Source organism: Galleria mellonella, unplaced genomic scaffold (assembly GCF_026898425.1).
Source record: "Galleria mellonella isolate WM207_F2 unplaced genomic scaffold, CSIRO_AGI_GalMel_v1 utg78, whole genome shotgun sequence".
NCBI classification, from domain to species: domain Eukaryota; kingdom Metazoa; phylum Arthropoda; class Insecta; order Lepidoptera; family Pyralidae; genus Galleria; species Galleria mellonella.
Window position 1 is genome coordinate 7694762 of NW_026442151.1, and position 14984 is coordinate 7709745.

Below are 14984 nucleotides of genomic sequence, written 5' to 3' on the forward strand. Positions count from 1 at the left end.
AAACATTTGAAAAATGGTAGTCAAATAACATGTAATTTTAAGAAAAAATATCTGCCAATTTCTGGTGTTGCAAATAATAATTATATTTGACAGTTATCTCTGTTCACGAACTAATGAATCATCTATATCTAAGCGTGGTCTACGATATAAATCCATACAAGAATAAAAATGTTGATCTGTTTTTTACACAGCGTTTGTAGAGTGATGCTATAAATCTAAAATGTAGTTTGTGAAAAAAATTCATATTACCAATATAATAAAAGCTAATTTTTTTGGCAATATTTTTATTATTAATATTTTTGTTTCGTACAACCATAGATAGAGATATTGGATCAGCCATAGACTTTTTGCATTGAGAATACGAGTACGTGGTAATTTACCTGAGAGCATAGATTAAGAATAGTACCTACCACAGACTACCATAGACGTAGTATAATAGACTCGCCAACGGGAAACGTTAAATTGGGCGATATTCTGAAAAATGAAACTAAAATTAAAATACTTGATGCTGGCAAAAATAGACGTAAAAGTAAATATCGATTGCCATTGAAAAAAAGAAAAAAAAAAAAGCTTTGCCTACACATGTGATTAGTGTCAGTTGACATTCAAATAATTTTTATAATTTTTTTTTTATAAAATAATTCTTGTTATAAATGATTTACACGAAGCAAGAATGGTATACTCCAGCTGAAGTTGCAGTCCACAACCGAGCTGGCGACTGCTGGGTTTCGCTTAATGGGAAGGTGTACAACTTAACACCATGGTTGCAGGAGCAATTTAGGATCTGCAAATGCACCAAACATTGTTCATGTCCAATAAAGAATTGGTACTGTGGCGAGGATTGCGTTGAATACTGCCCTTGTTTTAAACGAGGCTTTTTATATTGCGACAGAAAAAGGGTAGGTTTGTTGTAAAAATCTACTATTTATTTTAAATATAGCTATAGTTATAAATATTATGATACATAAAAAGATTATGTACTTAGCGTGCTTTGTTTTATTCTAATTGAGCGTACACATAGTATTAAAAATCGTTGCCAGCGTCTGTTTTTTCCCTTATTATTTTTTTTTTTAAATCGGGCTATAGAAATTGTTACGGATTCTATTGTAATTTAGATAATTTTTTACAGAATTTTACAAAAGGCACCCGTGCCTAGTCAGGAATTGTTTATTTTATACATTACCTGCGACTTTGTGAATCTTTGTGAATCGGTGTACATTTTATTGATATCGGTTCAGCCGTTTAAAAGTAATTGAATAATAAACATAAAAATACAATTTTTCATTTGTAATGTTAGTAGGAATTAGAGCGGGAAGGGGGGGGGGGGGAGGGATTGTTAGTAATACCGATAGTGCAGGCGGGGTTACCATTCCATTATCATTCATTAAAAAAAACTGCATTTAGATGTTTCATGGTAACCCCGTCTGCGCTAACGAGATACGCTATCGGAGCACCAGTGAAGGGTGATAGATGAGAATGAAAACAAGCCAGTTAGCCCATCATGATGAATTCATCAGGAATTAACCATGATAGTTTCCAGGGAGAACCGCGAGGATATCGACCTGGTTGGGTATATTGCTAGCAATGGGATTTTCAGTCTCCATTACCAACAATCCCTTTCCCCCCAAGCAGAGGTGGTCATTGACTTCAATAATACTTGTTAAGTATGAATTTTTATTTCCAATTTTTGAATATATTTTTTTACTACTTAACTAGTCCATATCAAAGTTTGTTAAGTCACAGCTTCCAATATTTCATTGTAGTTATCAATGACAATTCTCGCGTACGCCGGCAAAGACATAAGCCACTGGTTCAAAGGCGAGGAGTGCGTTCGCTATATCCATCCCATCGTTGGTTCTTCCACCGTCTACTTGCCACACGGCCCTGGCCCTGAGCAGCCTGTGGTACCGTCAACTCGCTGGAGACCACAACAAAATCCATGGTGGACCGACGGTAGATACGTGGTGGGGAAAGTTACTGCGAAGACCCGGCCGATCAGGATTACTAATACTTTGACTAGTTAGTCTCTAGGGAAAATCAACTAAGTAATAATTAAGCTTAACTTTTAACGTGAGGAAATCCATCTGTCCAGACAAGATGAGTGGGTGTTGACCAAGTCCCACGAGCTAAAACTCCACCGTTTCGTCGCAGTGCCGGGACGACGAGTTGGCTTTCGCATTTTATACCAAGTAGCAATAGCAAGGAGACGTCAGCGATTTAAATAAGACGTCAGTTTTAAATAATTTTAGGGCCAATAACTAAAAATCGACGTCAATATGACGAATATTTGCTACCTGGGACCGGATTCCCGGCCGAAATACCCGACTTAGATAAGCTTCTTCTCGCTTGTTGAGAGCATTCTTTCCCCATTCTCAACCTTCAATGTAATTATTAAATTTATGGGCGGGGGATTATTACTAACATCTAGCGTCTCTTTACTCATAATAGGTCAGATTGATGTCCGCCTGATCCCTACCATCCCCTAGAAACACATTTTTTAATACCTGGTGAATTTGTGACGATAATTGTTTATTGACCTATCATTGTTCATTGGTGATCACGTATACCAGTAGCACAGATGTGGTTATCCTTCTATTATCATCCATAAAAGAATATAAACCTGATTTTAAAACAGCATTCATAATTTCTCCAGTTGGAGATAGTTATGCAGAAAATAGCCATCTATTATAGACATGCTTGATAATGTGGTTGGTTTTTGCATAACTGACTCCAATTTACTTCGGTCCACGCAGGCTCCACTGTAACCCTCGAGGTTTGCTCCGAGGAGACCCTCTATCAGATCATGATGCGGTATCTGCCGCATAACAGCCACATGCTCTCGTACACTTGGCGGTACCTTGGCAAACCTCTGCATTATGACCAAACACTGGAAGAGAACGGTATTTATGCCTTTTCATATTTCACTAGCAAAACTCCAGAGATGCCTTTTATGGTGCTTAGAATGTCAAACAAGTTGATCAACCTCCACGCCCATCTAACAGGCCTGTTTTCATCATCACCTCACATTCCTCACTGGTATCAGTGTATACCGATAGCGGAGTGGAGGTTACCATTCCACTTTCGCCCATTAACGAAAACGTGATTGACATCACAGAATTGACTGTGATGCTCTTGGTACCTCTGATGCATTGCCATTTCTGAGTACTGCAGTGTTATGCTTTATGCCTTTGTCCTTACCTTATAAGTAAACTGCCATATTTCATACTTAAAACCGAAACACGATCATGCAAGTCATGGGCGTATTTGAAGAGGATGCCGAGTGGATCGTGTCCATCCTACGTTTGTCTGGTGCTTATCCCAGAATAAGGAGCGGAGCTTTTTGTTATAAGTAAAGGCAGGTTGAAGAGTGCATATGCACCTATTTAAACGGCCACGCTCCTCTGGAAAATAATCTTAAATATCTCAATGCTGCAAGTACAGTTGCTTGGTGGCAGAAAGCGTCATATAAGCTGTTAGCTATCCACTGCTGAACATAGGCTTCTCTCTTAGGGAGTTTTGCCAGTATTTGTCACGCTTGGTAGGTGGTTTAGTAACCGCAGTTAGGCTTTGGTGATCTTTTAAGAGGAACACTGCTGCCCATCTTTCAACCATCAAGTTTTCTTAGTCGCTTCTTACGACACCTACGAGAAAGGAAGGGGTGACCTATTTTAAACCGGTTCTAAACATAAGTAAAAATGCTAAAATATAATAAAGCTATGACATAATAATGCTGGACATATGCCTTCCCCATAATGGGAGTTTTGAAATAGTTGCCAAGCTTGGCAGGCCGGTTGGCAATCGCAGTTAGGCTTTCAGAGATGTTTTAAGAGGGACGCTGCTGCCTATCCCTCTCTCTCTTAGTCATATGTAATTTTTTTTTGATGGATGAAAATGGTATGGTAACTCCGCCTGCGCTAACGGGATACGCTGGCGGAGCACCAGTGAAGGGTGATAGATGAGAATTAAAACAGGCCAGTTAGCCCATCATGATGAATTCATCAGGAATTAACCATGATAGTTTTAAGGAAGAACCGGAGGTCGACCTGGTTGGGTATATTGCTAGCAATGGGATTCTCAGTCTCCATTACTAATAATCCCTTTCCCCCCATTCATACGTAATTACGTACTCATACGCATGTAACAGAGTATTGAAGTACAATTATTTCTTAGGTATACCTGATGAAAGAGATCGATTCAGCGATGTGTTATTGCCTGAGAATATTCATATTCCGGCAATTTTGTTGTACTACAATGACGATTTGACTGAAGGTGAGTATTTGTACCTACCTATCTAAACACTTATTTATAGCTAGAGCAATCTGGCCCAACTTCGCACGAACGGGGGGAAAGAGATTGTTAGTAATGGAGACTGAGAATGCCATTGCTAGCAATATACCCAACCAGGTCGGCCTCCTCGCGGTTCTCCCTGGAAACTATCATGATTAATTCCTGATGAATTCATCATGATGAGCTAACTGGCCTGTTTTCATTCTCATCTATCACGCTTCGCTGGCTACGCGTATCCCGTTAGCGCAAGCGGGGTTACCATACCATTTTCACCCATGAAAAAAAAAACTTCACACGGATAGATAGATTTTTCGAAAATATACTTATATATAGAAAACAATGTATCATCATCAACATTTCAGCCATTACCCGTCCACTGCTGGACATAAGCCTCCCCCATAGACTGCCATAAAGAACGGTCCTGAGCCACCTGCATCCACTGACTCCCTGCAATGTATTTCAGGTCGTTACTCCATCTAGTGGTGGGGTCATCCAACACTGCATTTACCCGTACGCGGTCGCCACTCAAGAACTTTTCTTCCCCATCGGTTGTCGGTTCTTCGAGCTATGTGACCAGCCCATTGCCACTTCGGCTTGCTTATCCTTCGGGCTGTGTCGGTTATTTTGGTTCTTTTGCGGATATCCTCGTTTCGTATTCTATCACGCAAAGAGACTCCGAGCATTACCCTCTCCATAGCGGGGGGAAAGGGATTATTAGCAATGGAATTTGACAGCCCCATTGCTAGCAATATACCCTATTAGGTCGACCTCCAGGTGGTTCACCCTGGAAACCATCGTGAACAATTCTTGTTGAACTCGTCACGATGGGCTAACTGACCTGCTTCATCTTCACCTATCATCCTTCACTGGTGCCCCGCCGGTGTAAACCGATAGCGCGGGTGGGGTTACCATTACATTATCACCCACTAAAAAAAAAACCCTCTCCATAGCGCGCTGAGTAAATAATATATAAGAATAATAATATATACTCGCTAATAATGTAGCTTTTTATAGCAAACGAGCATGCGGCTCATTTGATAATAACGAGTGACTGCCTCCGCCCATGAGCAGCCGCAACACAAGAGGCAATGCAGGTGTGCCGTCGGCCTCTTAAGAAGGAATATGCTCTTTTCTTGAAGTTACGATATCGTATCAGTGTATGGCTAAGAACAAGGATGCAAAACGCAAAATGTCGATTGTGGCAATATGTCAAAGGTGGCATAACGTGTTATATTAATTTAAAAATTGAACTTTTGAACCGATTTTGATGATTTTTTTTTTGGGACAAATCTGTAAGCATATTCTTTCTGGCAAAAAAAAAATTTTGCATATCGGTTTGTAATTGTTTATTAACGGAGTTATGTGATAATAAACATAAAAAAAAAATACAACCGAATTGAGTAGCTTCTTTTTGGAGTCGATGGTGAATAAGCAAGGACTCAGTTTTGTGAGGAGCAATGCTGTCTTCCATCAGGCGTAGCGTATGGTTGTTTGTTACAAATATAATTATGTCTGTTTATTTGAGTATATTCCTCTTCGCAGATCCAGCAAGAGATGATTGTTTCTGTCACGATTTTACTTGTTTGATGCATCGAGATACAAAATGTGGAGAGTAAAATAAAATTGGTAAATTAAATAATACACTTAGTTTTCATATAAAATGCCGTAGGTATAAGTAATATAGGGTGTGAAAATTGTTCATCAGCGATTTCCATACCGCCATTGCTAGTCCAGATATGATATAGATATCTAATGAATATCCAATATCTAATATATGGATATTCTATTACTCAATATGGAGTTATTGGATCAATTTTGTAATATCATCATCATAATATCAGCCTTTAACTGTCCATTGCTGAACATAAGTCTTCCCTTGTGGGACGTGCTAGTAGTTGCTACTCTTGACAGGCGGATTGGCAACCGCAGTTAGGCTTTGGAGATTTTTTAAAAAGAACGCTCTTGCCAGTACTCGCCCATCCTTAGTCGAATCTTACGACACTCACGGGAAAAGAAGTAAATATTTAATATAAATTTTCGACCGTCGTAGTCGGGTAATAAAAGAGGGTTTGTTTTTGCACGGCCTATGGCCTCACTCGTAATGAATAATCATCAATGATTCAGTGATTGAACTTTCCATGTCGATGATTGCGCTGTTTTTGCTCATCGCTCGGAGCGTGCCAAATTAATTGCTGTTTGTAACACACTTACGGATTGCAGTTCTGTATTTCAACTAGTATTTATGACTAGCTGATGCCCGCGACTTTGCCCGCGTGGTATTCGTTATTCCTGTTTAGTATGTATCGATGTGTGTACCTACCTATTTATTGAAATGCATCATGCAGATTCATACGCCTCGGGGGAGGCCGATACTGCCGTACTCCTACCGACTAAAACCACCACGGCATCCCTCGCTGCGCCATAGTGTTGGGGATCCGGGTTTCTTTTCAAAGTCCTTTTTCTTTCTCACCTATCATCCCTCGCTGGTGCCCCGCCAGCGTATACCGTTAGCGCAGGCGGGGTTACCATTCCATTATCATCCATTAAAAAAAAAAAAAACTAGTTTGCTACTGGAGCAGGGTCGTAGCTAGACCCAAGTTTAGGGCAAAAGAATTTTTTGGTAGGGCAGAGGCCTTAAGTGACTTCGAAAAATCGAATCTGTCTGATTTTCTTGTGGCCTTTCATTTTAAGGCATTGGGCCGTTAAGGATAGGGCATTGCCTCTCAATGCTCCCCCCCCCCCAGCTACAGCCACGCATGATGGAAAGGGACTATTAGTAAGAGAGCCTAACCGCCCCATTGCTATTAATATACCCAATCAGGTCGACATCTACGCGGTTTCCAATAGCAATCATCGTGGTTAATTCTTGTAGAATTAGTCACGACGGAGTAACTCATCTTCTCTTATCCTAACCAGATAAAGTATACTGATAGCGTAGGCGGTTAACTGCATTCTCATCCATTAAAAAAAAAAATTGCCATTACGAGTCGCATAAAAAGATTATAACGATCGTCGCTCTATTTAAATACATTTTAAACTAACACTTTTTTTTTTCATACAACTTAGAATGGCAAACAAGCTGACGGCCCACCTGATGGAAAGTAGTAACCGTCGCTTATAGACATGAGCAGTACCATGGACATAACAGAGTATACTGTTTCGCCCATGATACCCCCCATGCGTTGCCATTCCTGAGGACTCAGGTGTTATTCCTCTGTACCCTGTAAATTCACGCCATATCCCACTCTTCCAACCGAAACACAGCCATGCAAACACAACTGCTTCACGGTTGAAACAAAAAACTTATCATAAAACTAATATTATTTTTTATTTCAACAAACACACTGATCCTACCGTCTGGGCATCAACAATACAAAGGTCTCCATAAACTTGTAAACCCATCGGATCCCATAAGGTCTGACACGCTCCGCCGAGCGTGCTTCCTGCGTGACCTGCCGCATGCCGCAAGAAAGCCCATTAGTATTTATACCTACCTTTTATATCAAAACGATCTGATTCTACGATTCTTAATTATTATTACGTTGTTGAAAATATATGCTCACGACCATAATCTCTTATAGGGTAGTCAGAAGTGTTCATTAACTCCACCTTTAAAATTATTTCTAAAATAAAAATTGCAATTTGATATTAGAGCAGTCCTTACTTTAAAAGACCAATATGAACTAACAGGAACTAATTCTCTTATTTATAAAAACGTCGTTTATAAAAAAATCCCAATTTGAAAGAAAGTGATAAAACAGTGTAATAGTTAATGCAGATTTGTAGGTTTTAATTTTAATTTTAAGGTTTAATTTCTAATAAATTTAACTCAAAATTATCTCGCGAAACTATCAAATTAAAACATTAGGTTAAGAGTTTAGAAAAGACAGAAATGGTGCTTCAGAATCGACCCCATTATTCTGAACGTAAGACTCGATATGTCCATATTTATTTTTGATATTCGATTAGGATCGAATTAATAATCATAGCGTTTTCGATTCAGAACTGTTTTCTATAGCCCATATAAGTATTTCTGTAATTACAAGGTACATTTAGTAAGTAGATAGTTAGAAACTATGTTATTATTACAACCATTATGCAGTTTCTAGTCCAAGTACCAACCCCACGCGAAATTGTTATTTCTAGACTTCAAATAATAACAGCTCATTTGCGTACTTACACGGTGCGACCACCACGCATGCGCGGATCTGATAATTCACCCATTTGTTGCTCCAAATTAACGCAAGAAAGAACCACATGCAAAGAATCATAAAATAAAAATAGCCCGCCGAGCAGCCATTTTTATCCATAGAGAATAGAGGCACGGTGCGTGTGTTTACAGAAGCGCGGGAATTAAAATGGCGGGAACATTTTTTTTATAATGCTCATATCGCGACTGGGCTACAAATGTAGATCTAGATAATATCAGCCATATTATAATTTAACTATATTATCGAGAATCGAACCCGTAATTTTATTTATGTAACTATTATTGCGGCTAGGAAATCGTCAAGTCGAATTCTCAGAATATTTTTTAGGTTTAATAAGAGTTGCCGTGGATATCGATTTTGATATTTGACTGGGTGGAGTAAATGATTTGTTTGTACGATTTGAAAGCTTTTAACGGTCACACCCCAAATATATGGACGTGTTCCCCCTAATTTTATCACTAGTACGACTTTAATGTAAGTAAACAATCACTCTTATTGATTTCTCGCTCAGTATTCACTTACTAAATCAACATTATGACAGACAGTATATATTTTTTTCTATTATATATGGCTTTGACATAAAAAAAATCATTGATTAACGGAATGCTAACCCCGTCTGCGTTATCGGTATACACTGGCAGGGCACTAGTTAGGGATGATAGGTGAGGATGCAACAGGCCAGCTGGTCCATCGTGTAGAATTCAACAATAAATCAATCACAGTGGTTTCAAGAGAAAACAGCGTGAAGGTTGATCTGATAGGGTATATTGCTGCAGTGAGATTGTCGACACCTATTACAAACAATCCCTTTTATAGAGAGGCATAATCTCAGATCATGTTAGCTATAAGCAATTTATAACTTAACCTGTACTAAAGTGTACTCGTAAGTAATTGTATATTACTTTAACTGTGGTAAAAGGATTATAGACAGACCATAGACTATACTAGAGGGAGACTTTGTACAAAAGTCGATTGCTTAGGTTTCTCTGTCCAATTCGTGTTTCAATCGTAAAGCAGTTGTGTTTGCAAGGCTGTGTTTCGGTTTGAAGGGTGAGATCTGGCGTAAATTTACTGGGTACGGAGGAATAAAACCTGAGTCCTCAGGAATGGCAACGTATGGGGGGTATCATGGGCGAAACAGTATACTCTGTTATGTCCATGGTACTGCTCATGTCTATAGGCGACGGTTACCACTTTCCATCAGGTGGACCGCCAGCTTGTTTGCCATTCTAAGTAATATAAAAAAAAAAGATTGAAAAAAAAAGTATAAATTGTTATGTTCCCTATCTATAGTATAGAGAATGTACCTTACATCACAGCCTTTACATTAAAAACATAGTTAATTTTAAATGAATTAATTTTGATAGTTAATATTTTTGATATTTGATATGAATTAAATTTGATATATATATAATCTTACAAGATTAAATCATGATGAAAAGGATATTCACACAATTTACGTATCTAAATAGTTTCCTTTTTAGGTTAAACCTTAGCTAATTTGTACAGACTTTGTTACAGCCCTCCAAAATGGACGCTTGAAGTAAGCCATTGTGTTATCTGAATTGGAACAATAGATAAAGCGCTCATCGAATTGCTTTATTGTCTATGGAACTACTGCCATCGACCTTACGACGCACCACGTCCGGTTAATAATTAATTAGAAAATAATAAAAAAAAAAAACTTATACAATACTTCCTTTGCTAATTTACTTTTTATTTCGAAAAACTTCTGTATTAACTATTATATTTTTTTTTTTGCTTTTTTGCCTTGTTCTGGCGCCTTTGGTACTTGAGTGACTTAGACTTTAGTAGAGCTGATCGAACAGGCTAGTTTAACTTCATGTGAACTCAATTAACCAATTTGTCCGGGGGGAAAGGGATTGTTAGTAATGGAGACTGAGAATCCCATTGCTAGCAATATACCCAACCAGGTCGACCTTCTCGTGGAAACTATCATGATTAATTTCAGATGAATTCATCATGATGGGCTAACTGGCCTGTTTTCATTCTCATCGATCACCCTTCACTGGTGCACCGCCAGCGTATCCTGTTAGCGCAGACGGGGTTACCATTCCATTTTCATTAGAAACACGAATGGGACAGAGGTACCCAAGCAATCGACTTTTGTACAAAGTCTCCCTTTGGGAAGTTTTAAATTCGTCTTAATTTTTGTGTGTCAAATATTAAATGGTTCTGAGAACTAACACAAGATGTAAATAGAGGAATAACACCTGAGTCCTCAGGAATGGTAACGCATGGGGGGTATCATGGGCGAAACAGTATACTCTGTTATGTCCACGGTACCGCTCATGTCTATAGGCGACGGTTACCACTTTCCATCAGGTGGGCCGTCAGCTGGTTTGACATTCTAAGTTGTATAAAAAAATGTTGACTTAAAAAATCATTATTTCGGTCTACAATTTGCAATGTACATAAAAATAAAGTTGAAATAATAATATCTTTCTTTTTACAGACTGTACAAAAATATGCCACATTGTTCACTACAAGCACATAATTCCCCTAATATTTAAAAGTTCATACAAGAATTTTATGATCTTTTTATGACGTCGACTGTAGAGTCACTATGCTTGTTAATTAGTCTATGAACGGATCTGACTTTCTAAAGAGTCAGGAAGTTATTTGTAAATAAATGTAACACGTGTGTAGTTAAAACTATATACCGCCATTTTACGTGTACGTATTATGTCTTTTTTAACCGACTTCAAAAAAGGACATTCTCAATTCGGTTGTATTTTTTTTTATATATATTTTCACTGAACTAGATGTTATCTTGCGGAAGTCCATAACACTGGTTATGTGATTGGTGTCTAAAATGGAAGGTCGTGGAACTTCTTGTAGTAATAGTGGTGGTCAGGGGGGAAAGGGATTGTTTATAATGGCGACTGAGAATCCCATTGCAAGCAGTATACACAACCAGGTCGACCTCCTCGCGGTTCTCCCTGGAAACTATCATGGTTAATTCCTGATGAATTCATCATGATGGGCTAACTGGCCTGTTTTCATTCTCATCTATCACCCTTCACTGGTGCTCCGCCAGCGTATCCCGTTAGCGCAGGCGGGGTTACCATACTATTTTCACCCATCAAAAAAAATAGTGGTGGTCGATCTTCGAGTGTTGGCAGTCACGCACATATAGGTAGCGGAATTAAACAAAATAATTCTAAACAGATAATCAGTTTTTTTTATATTTGTTACCTCATAACACCGTTAGTAGTGAACCGAATTGGAAAATTCGTCTTTTATCTAAAAGATATACTTCGGTATTTCCCAACGTGGGGCTCACGCCCCATAGGGGGACAATTTGATAGTTAAGGGGGGCAATTAAAAAATTAAAGCGATTTTAACCCTCTTGCTCTATGCCATTTAAATGCAATGCTACGACTAGATATCGGTGCCAAATTTAACAAAAAAAAGTAAATTAATAAAAATGCTGTAAACATTTATTAGGTACGAATTCGTTTGACGTTATCAAAATAACAACTGGGCGATTAGAGTCGTCAAGTAAACTTTGTGGAAAAAAATTATGTATGGGGCATAAAAATTTTAGAAATGTTCAAGTGGGGCATGACACAAAAATGGTTGGGAAACACTGATATACTCGTATGTACTTACAGATTGGTCTTTTATATTTTTTTTAAAAATCGATTTAGTTTAGTTTCTAAATCAAAATAACTGGTTTGCCACAATTGAAGTCGGTTTATTTATTTATTTATTTATTTATAACAAGGCAACAGATTACAAAAATAATACATTAATAAAATAAATATTACATAAAATAAAAATATATATAAAATAATTAAATTTTGTAGAACATAATTTTAAATTACCTTACGATTGAAATTGCTTTTCCTTTTTGCTGAGTAAAATTTTATAATAGCCTTTCTCAGTCCATTGACCACAAAATTCAAGGTCCGAGTCGTATAACTGTATCCAATAAGCCAATATAAAGTTGCGAGAGCTTCGGCCGCGCATCCGGCGAGCGCTTCCTGCCTCCCGTTTAGGAAGTAAATACCAAGACGTGAAGGATCGTAGGGTTGTCACTCGTGAAATAATATAATCTATTTAAATGATTACTGTACAAAAGAAAATAAATTTTAAAGCAGTTTAATGATTTTTTTAAAATGCTAAAATTGACAGCTACTAGAAAGTGAGGTACGTTGTAAAGAGAGTGAACGAGTGAATGACAGAGTTTAATATTGAAATTATTTCAGTAAAACTAAACATTCCATAAACTTATATGCGTTAATGAAATATATATTTTAGAATTTTGTATATTTATTTAATTTTATTTTTTTAAAATGCCTACAAGTAATAAGTTTACAGAAGTTTTAAAAAAATCTTCCAATTTATTTTATTTATTTATTAAATTTTAATACGCCTAGATAGTGTAAATGGCGGAGTTGACACCATATGGCGTTATCTACCAGTCGGCTGTAGACAGAAATAACTATATAATAATATAAATAAACAATTTAAATATACATGAATCTTAAATTATATAGATAGAGCATCGAGTCTCAAAAACGGGTCACTTTTTGTCAGCTAATTGTCAAATTAGCTGACTCGTTTTTTATCAATGTTCTTTTCTTTTGCGATTTAGAATGGCAAACAATCTGACGGTCCACCTGATGGAAAATGGTAACAGTCATCAGTTCAGTCAGCAGTACCATGGACATAACAAAGTATACTGTTTTGCCCATGATATCTCCCATGTGTTGCCATTCCTGAGGACTCAGGTGTTATTCCTCTGTACCCTGTAAATTCACTGCTATATCCCACTCTTCAATGCTTCACGGTAGAAACACGAATGGGACAGAGGTGCTCGAGCAAACGACTTTTGTACAAAGTCTCGCTTTGGTAATTAATGACAAGTGACAACCCTAGACGGTCGCAGTTGGCATTATCAATTCTACGCAATGATATAGTCACTGCTTATTTCGTCTAGAGCGATACTTCTCACATACAAATTAAAAAAAAAAAAGTATATATTATGCAGTCTATCAAATGTAATACAAGTTCCAATTGTTAATGTGTACGTTAGAATAATAAAAAGGTGGTAAACATACCATTGTATTTAGTGATGAAATATGTTTAGAATGCGGATTACTTTTTTTTTTAATTTTACGTACTTACAACTTTCACCAGAGGGAGACTTTGTACAAAAGTCGATTGCTTGGGCACCTCTGTCCCATTCGTGTTTCTACCGTGAAGCAGTTGTGTTTGCATGGCTGTGTTTCGGTTTGAAGGGTGGGATATAATATATAATAATAATAACAGTGTCCAATATATATACTATTCATTAATTATATTTCTAGTTATCTTTAATCACGAGACTCCAGTATAATACAATTTCATATTTATATTCATACATTTACTAACGTCATGAATTATGTGTAATCAACAAAAAATAAAAAAAGAAAAACAATAGCCAAGTTTTGCGTGCACGGATGTGAAACACGCAAGTTAAAGAGTTATCGTTTCGAGATAGCTTTAATTGTCTTTTTGTCAACTCTTCACAATCAGTAAGCTAGAGTAGACAGAGTTATTGATCTAATTCTATCTTTTTTTATTGCATAAAGTACTTGTAATATAATAAAACATGTACGCCTGTAATTTACGTCGTCGTGTTTATTGGAAAATTGTAGTCTTTTTTTGTTAATTAGATTTAACAAAAAACTAATGTACACGGATTAAAACTGTAGTCGTGGAACGGTTAAGAAAATGCTTGCATGTATATGAGATAAAGAAAGTAAATAAATAATGTGTTTATTGCTATAAAAATGACATAAACAAAGCAAACAAGAAAACAAACAGACCGTGTAGCAAAAAAGGTCCTCTCGGATTTATGATAAAAATGGAATCGTTTTTGTGTTTTGTTGAGGAGCACAATCTATTTGTTGACATATACGATTCCGTGTTCTAAATTTAAATATTTGAATTGGCTAAATTTGTATTATATATATATATATATATATATATATATATATATATATATATATATATATATATATATATATATATATATATATATATATATATATATATATATATATATATATATATATAACAATGGTTTAGCACAGGAATTTTTATTTACTTCATAGTGAAGCTGAAGTTAGGTCAATTGGCTCATCGTGACGTATTGACGACAACAAATTATTCTGTTAGACGGGATATTTTCTTTTTTTTATTTTATTTATTAAATTTAGAAGCATACAGTCATAATTAATGAAAACTAATTATAAAAATAGATCTATAACTTCATACAATAACAATTAATATTTACAGAAAAAGGGTGAGTAGGCCAAAAAAAAACTAGTTTACTTGTGAGAATGTTCATGAAAACATGTCAGATGTTTTTTTTTTCCTTAATACGGAACCGTCGCTATGCAAATCTGATTCAAGTATTTATTATCACGAAGTAAAACATTTCCAGTGTGTAATGAAACGGTTATAAATCTC

General features: G+C 36.7%; 1 protein-coding gene across 1 annotated transcript; it reads left to right on the top strand.

Annotated features, from left to right (window-relative positions):
- Positions 1–19: 19 nt before the first annotated feature.
- On the top strand, positions 20–5911 carry LOC113517321 (cytochrome b5 domain-containing protein 1). The gene is made up of 5 exons (XM_026901974.3): positions 20–899; positions 1764–2019; positions 2754–2900; positions 4171–4269; positions 5830–5911. The coding sequence occupies exons 1-5, from the start codon at positions 654–656 to the stop codon at positions 5901–5903; spliced, it is 822 nt and encodes a 273-aa protein (XP_026757775.1). The 5' UTR covers positions 20–653; the 3' UTR covers positions 5904–5911.
- Positions 5912–14984: the final 9073 nt, after the last annotated feature.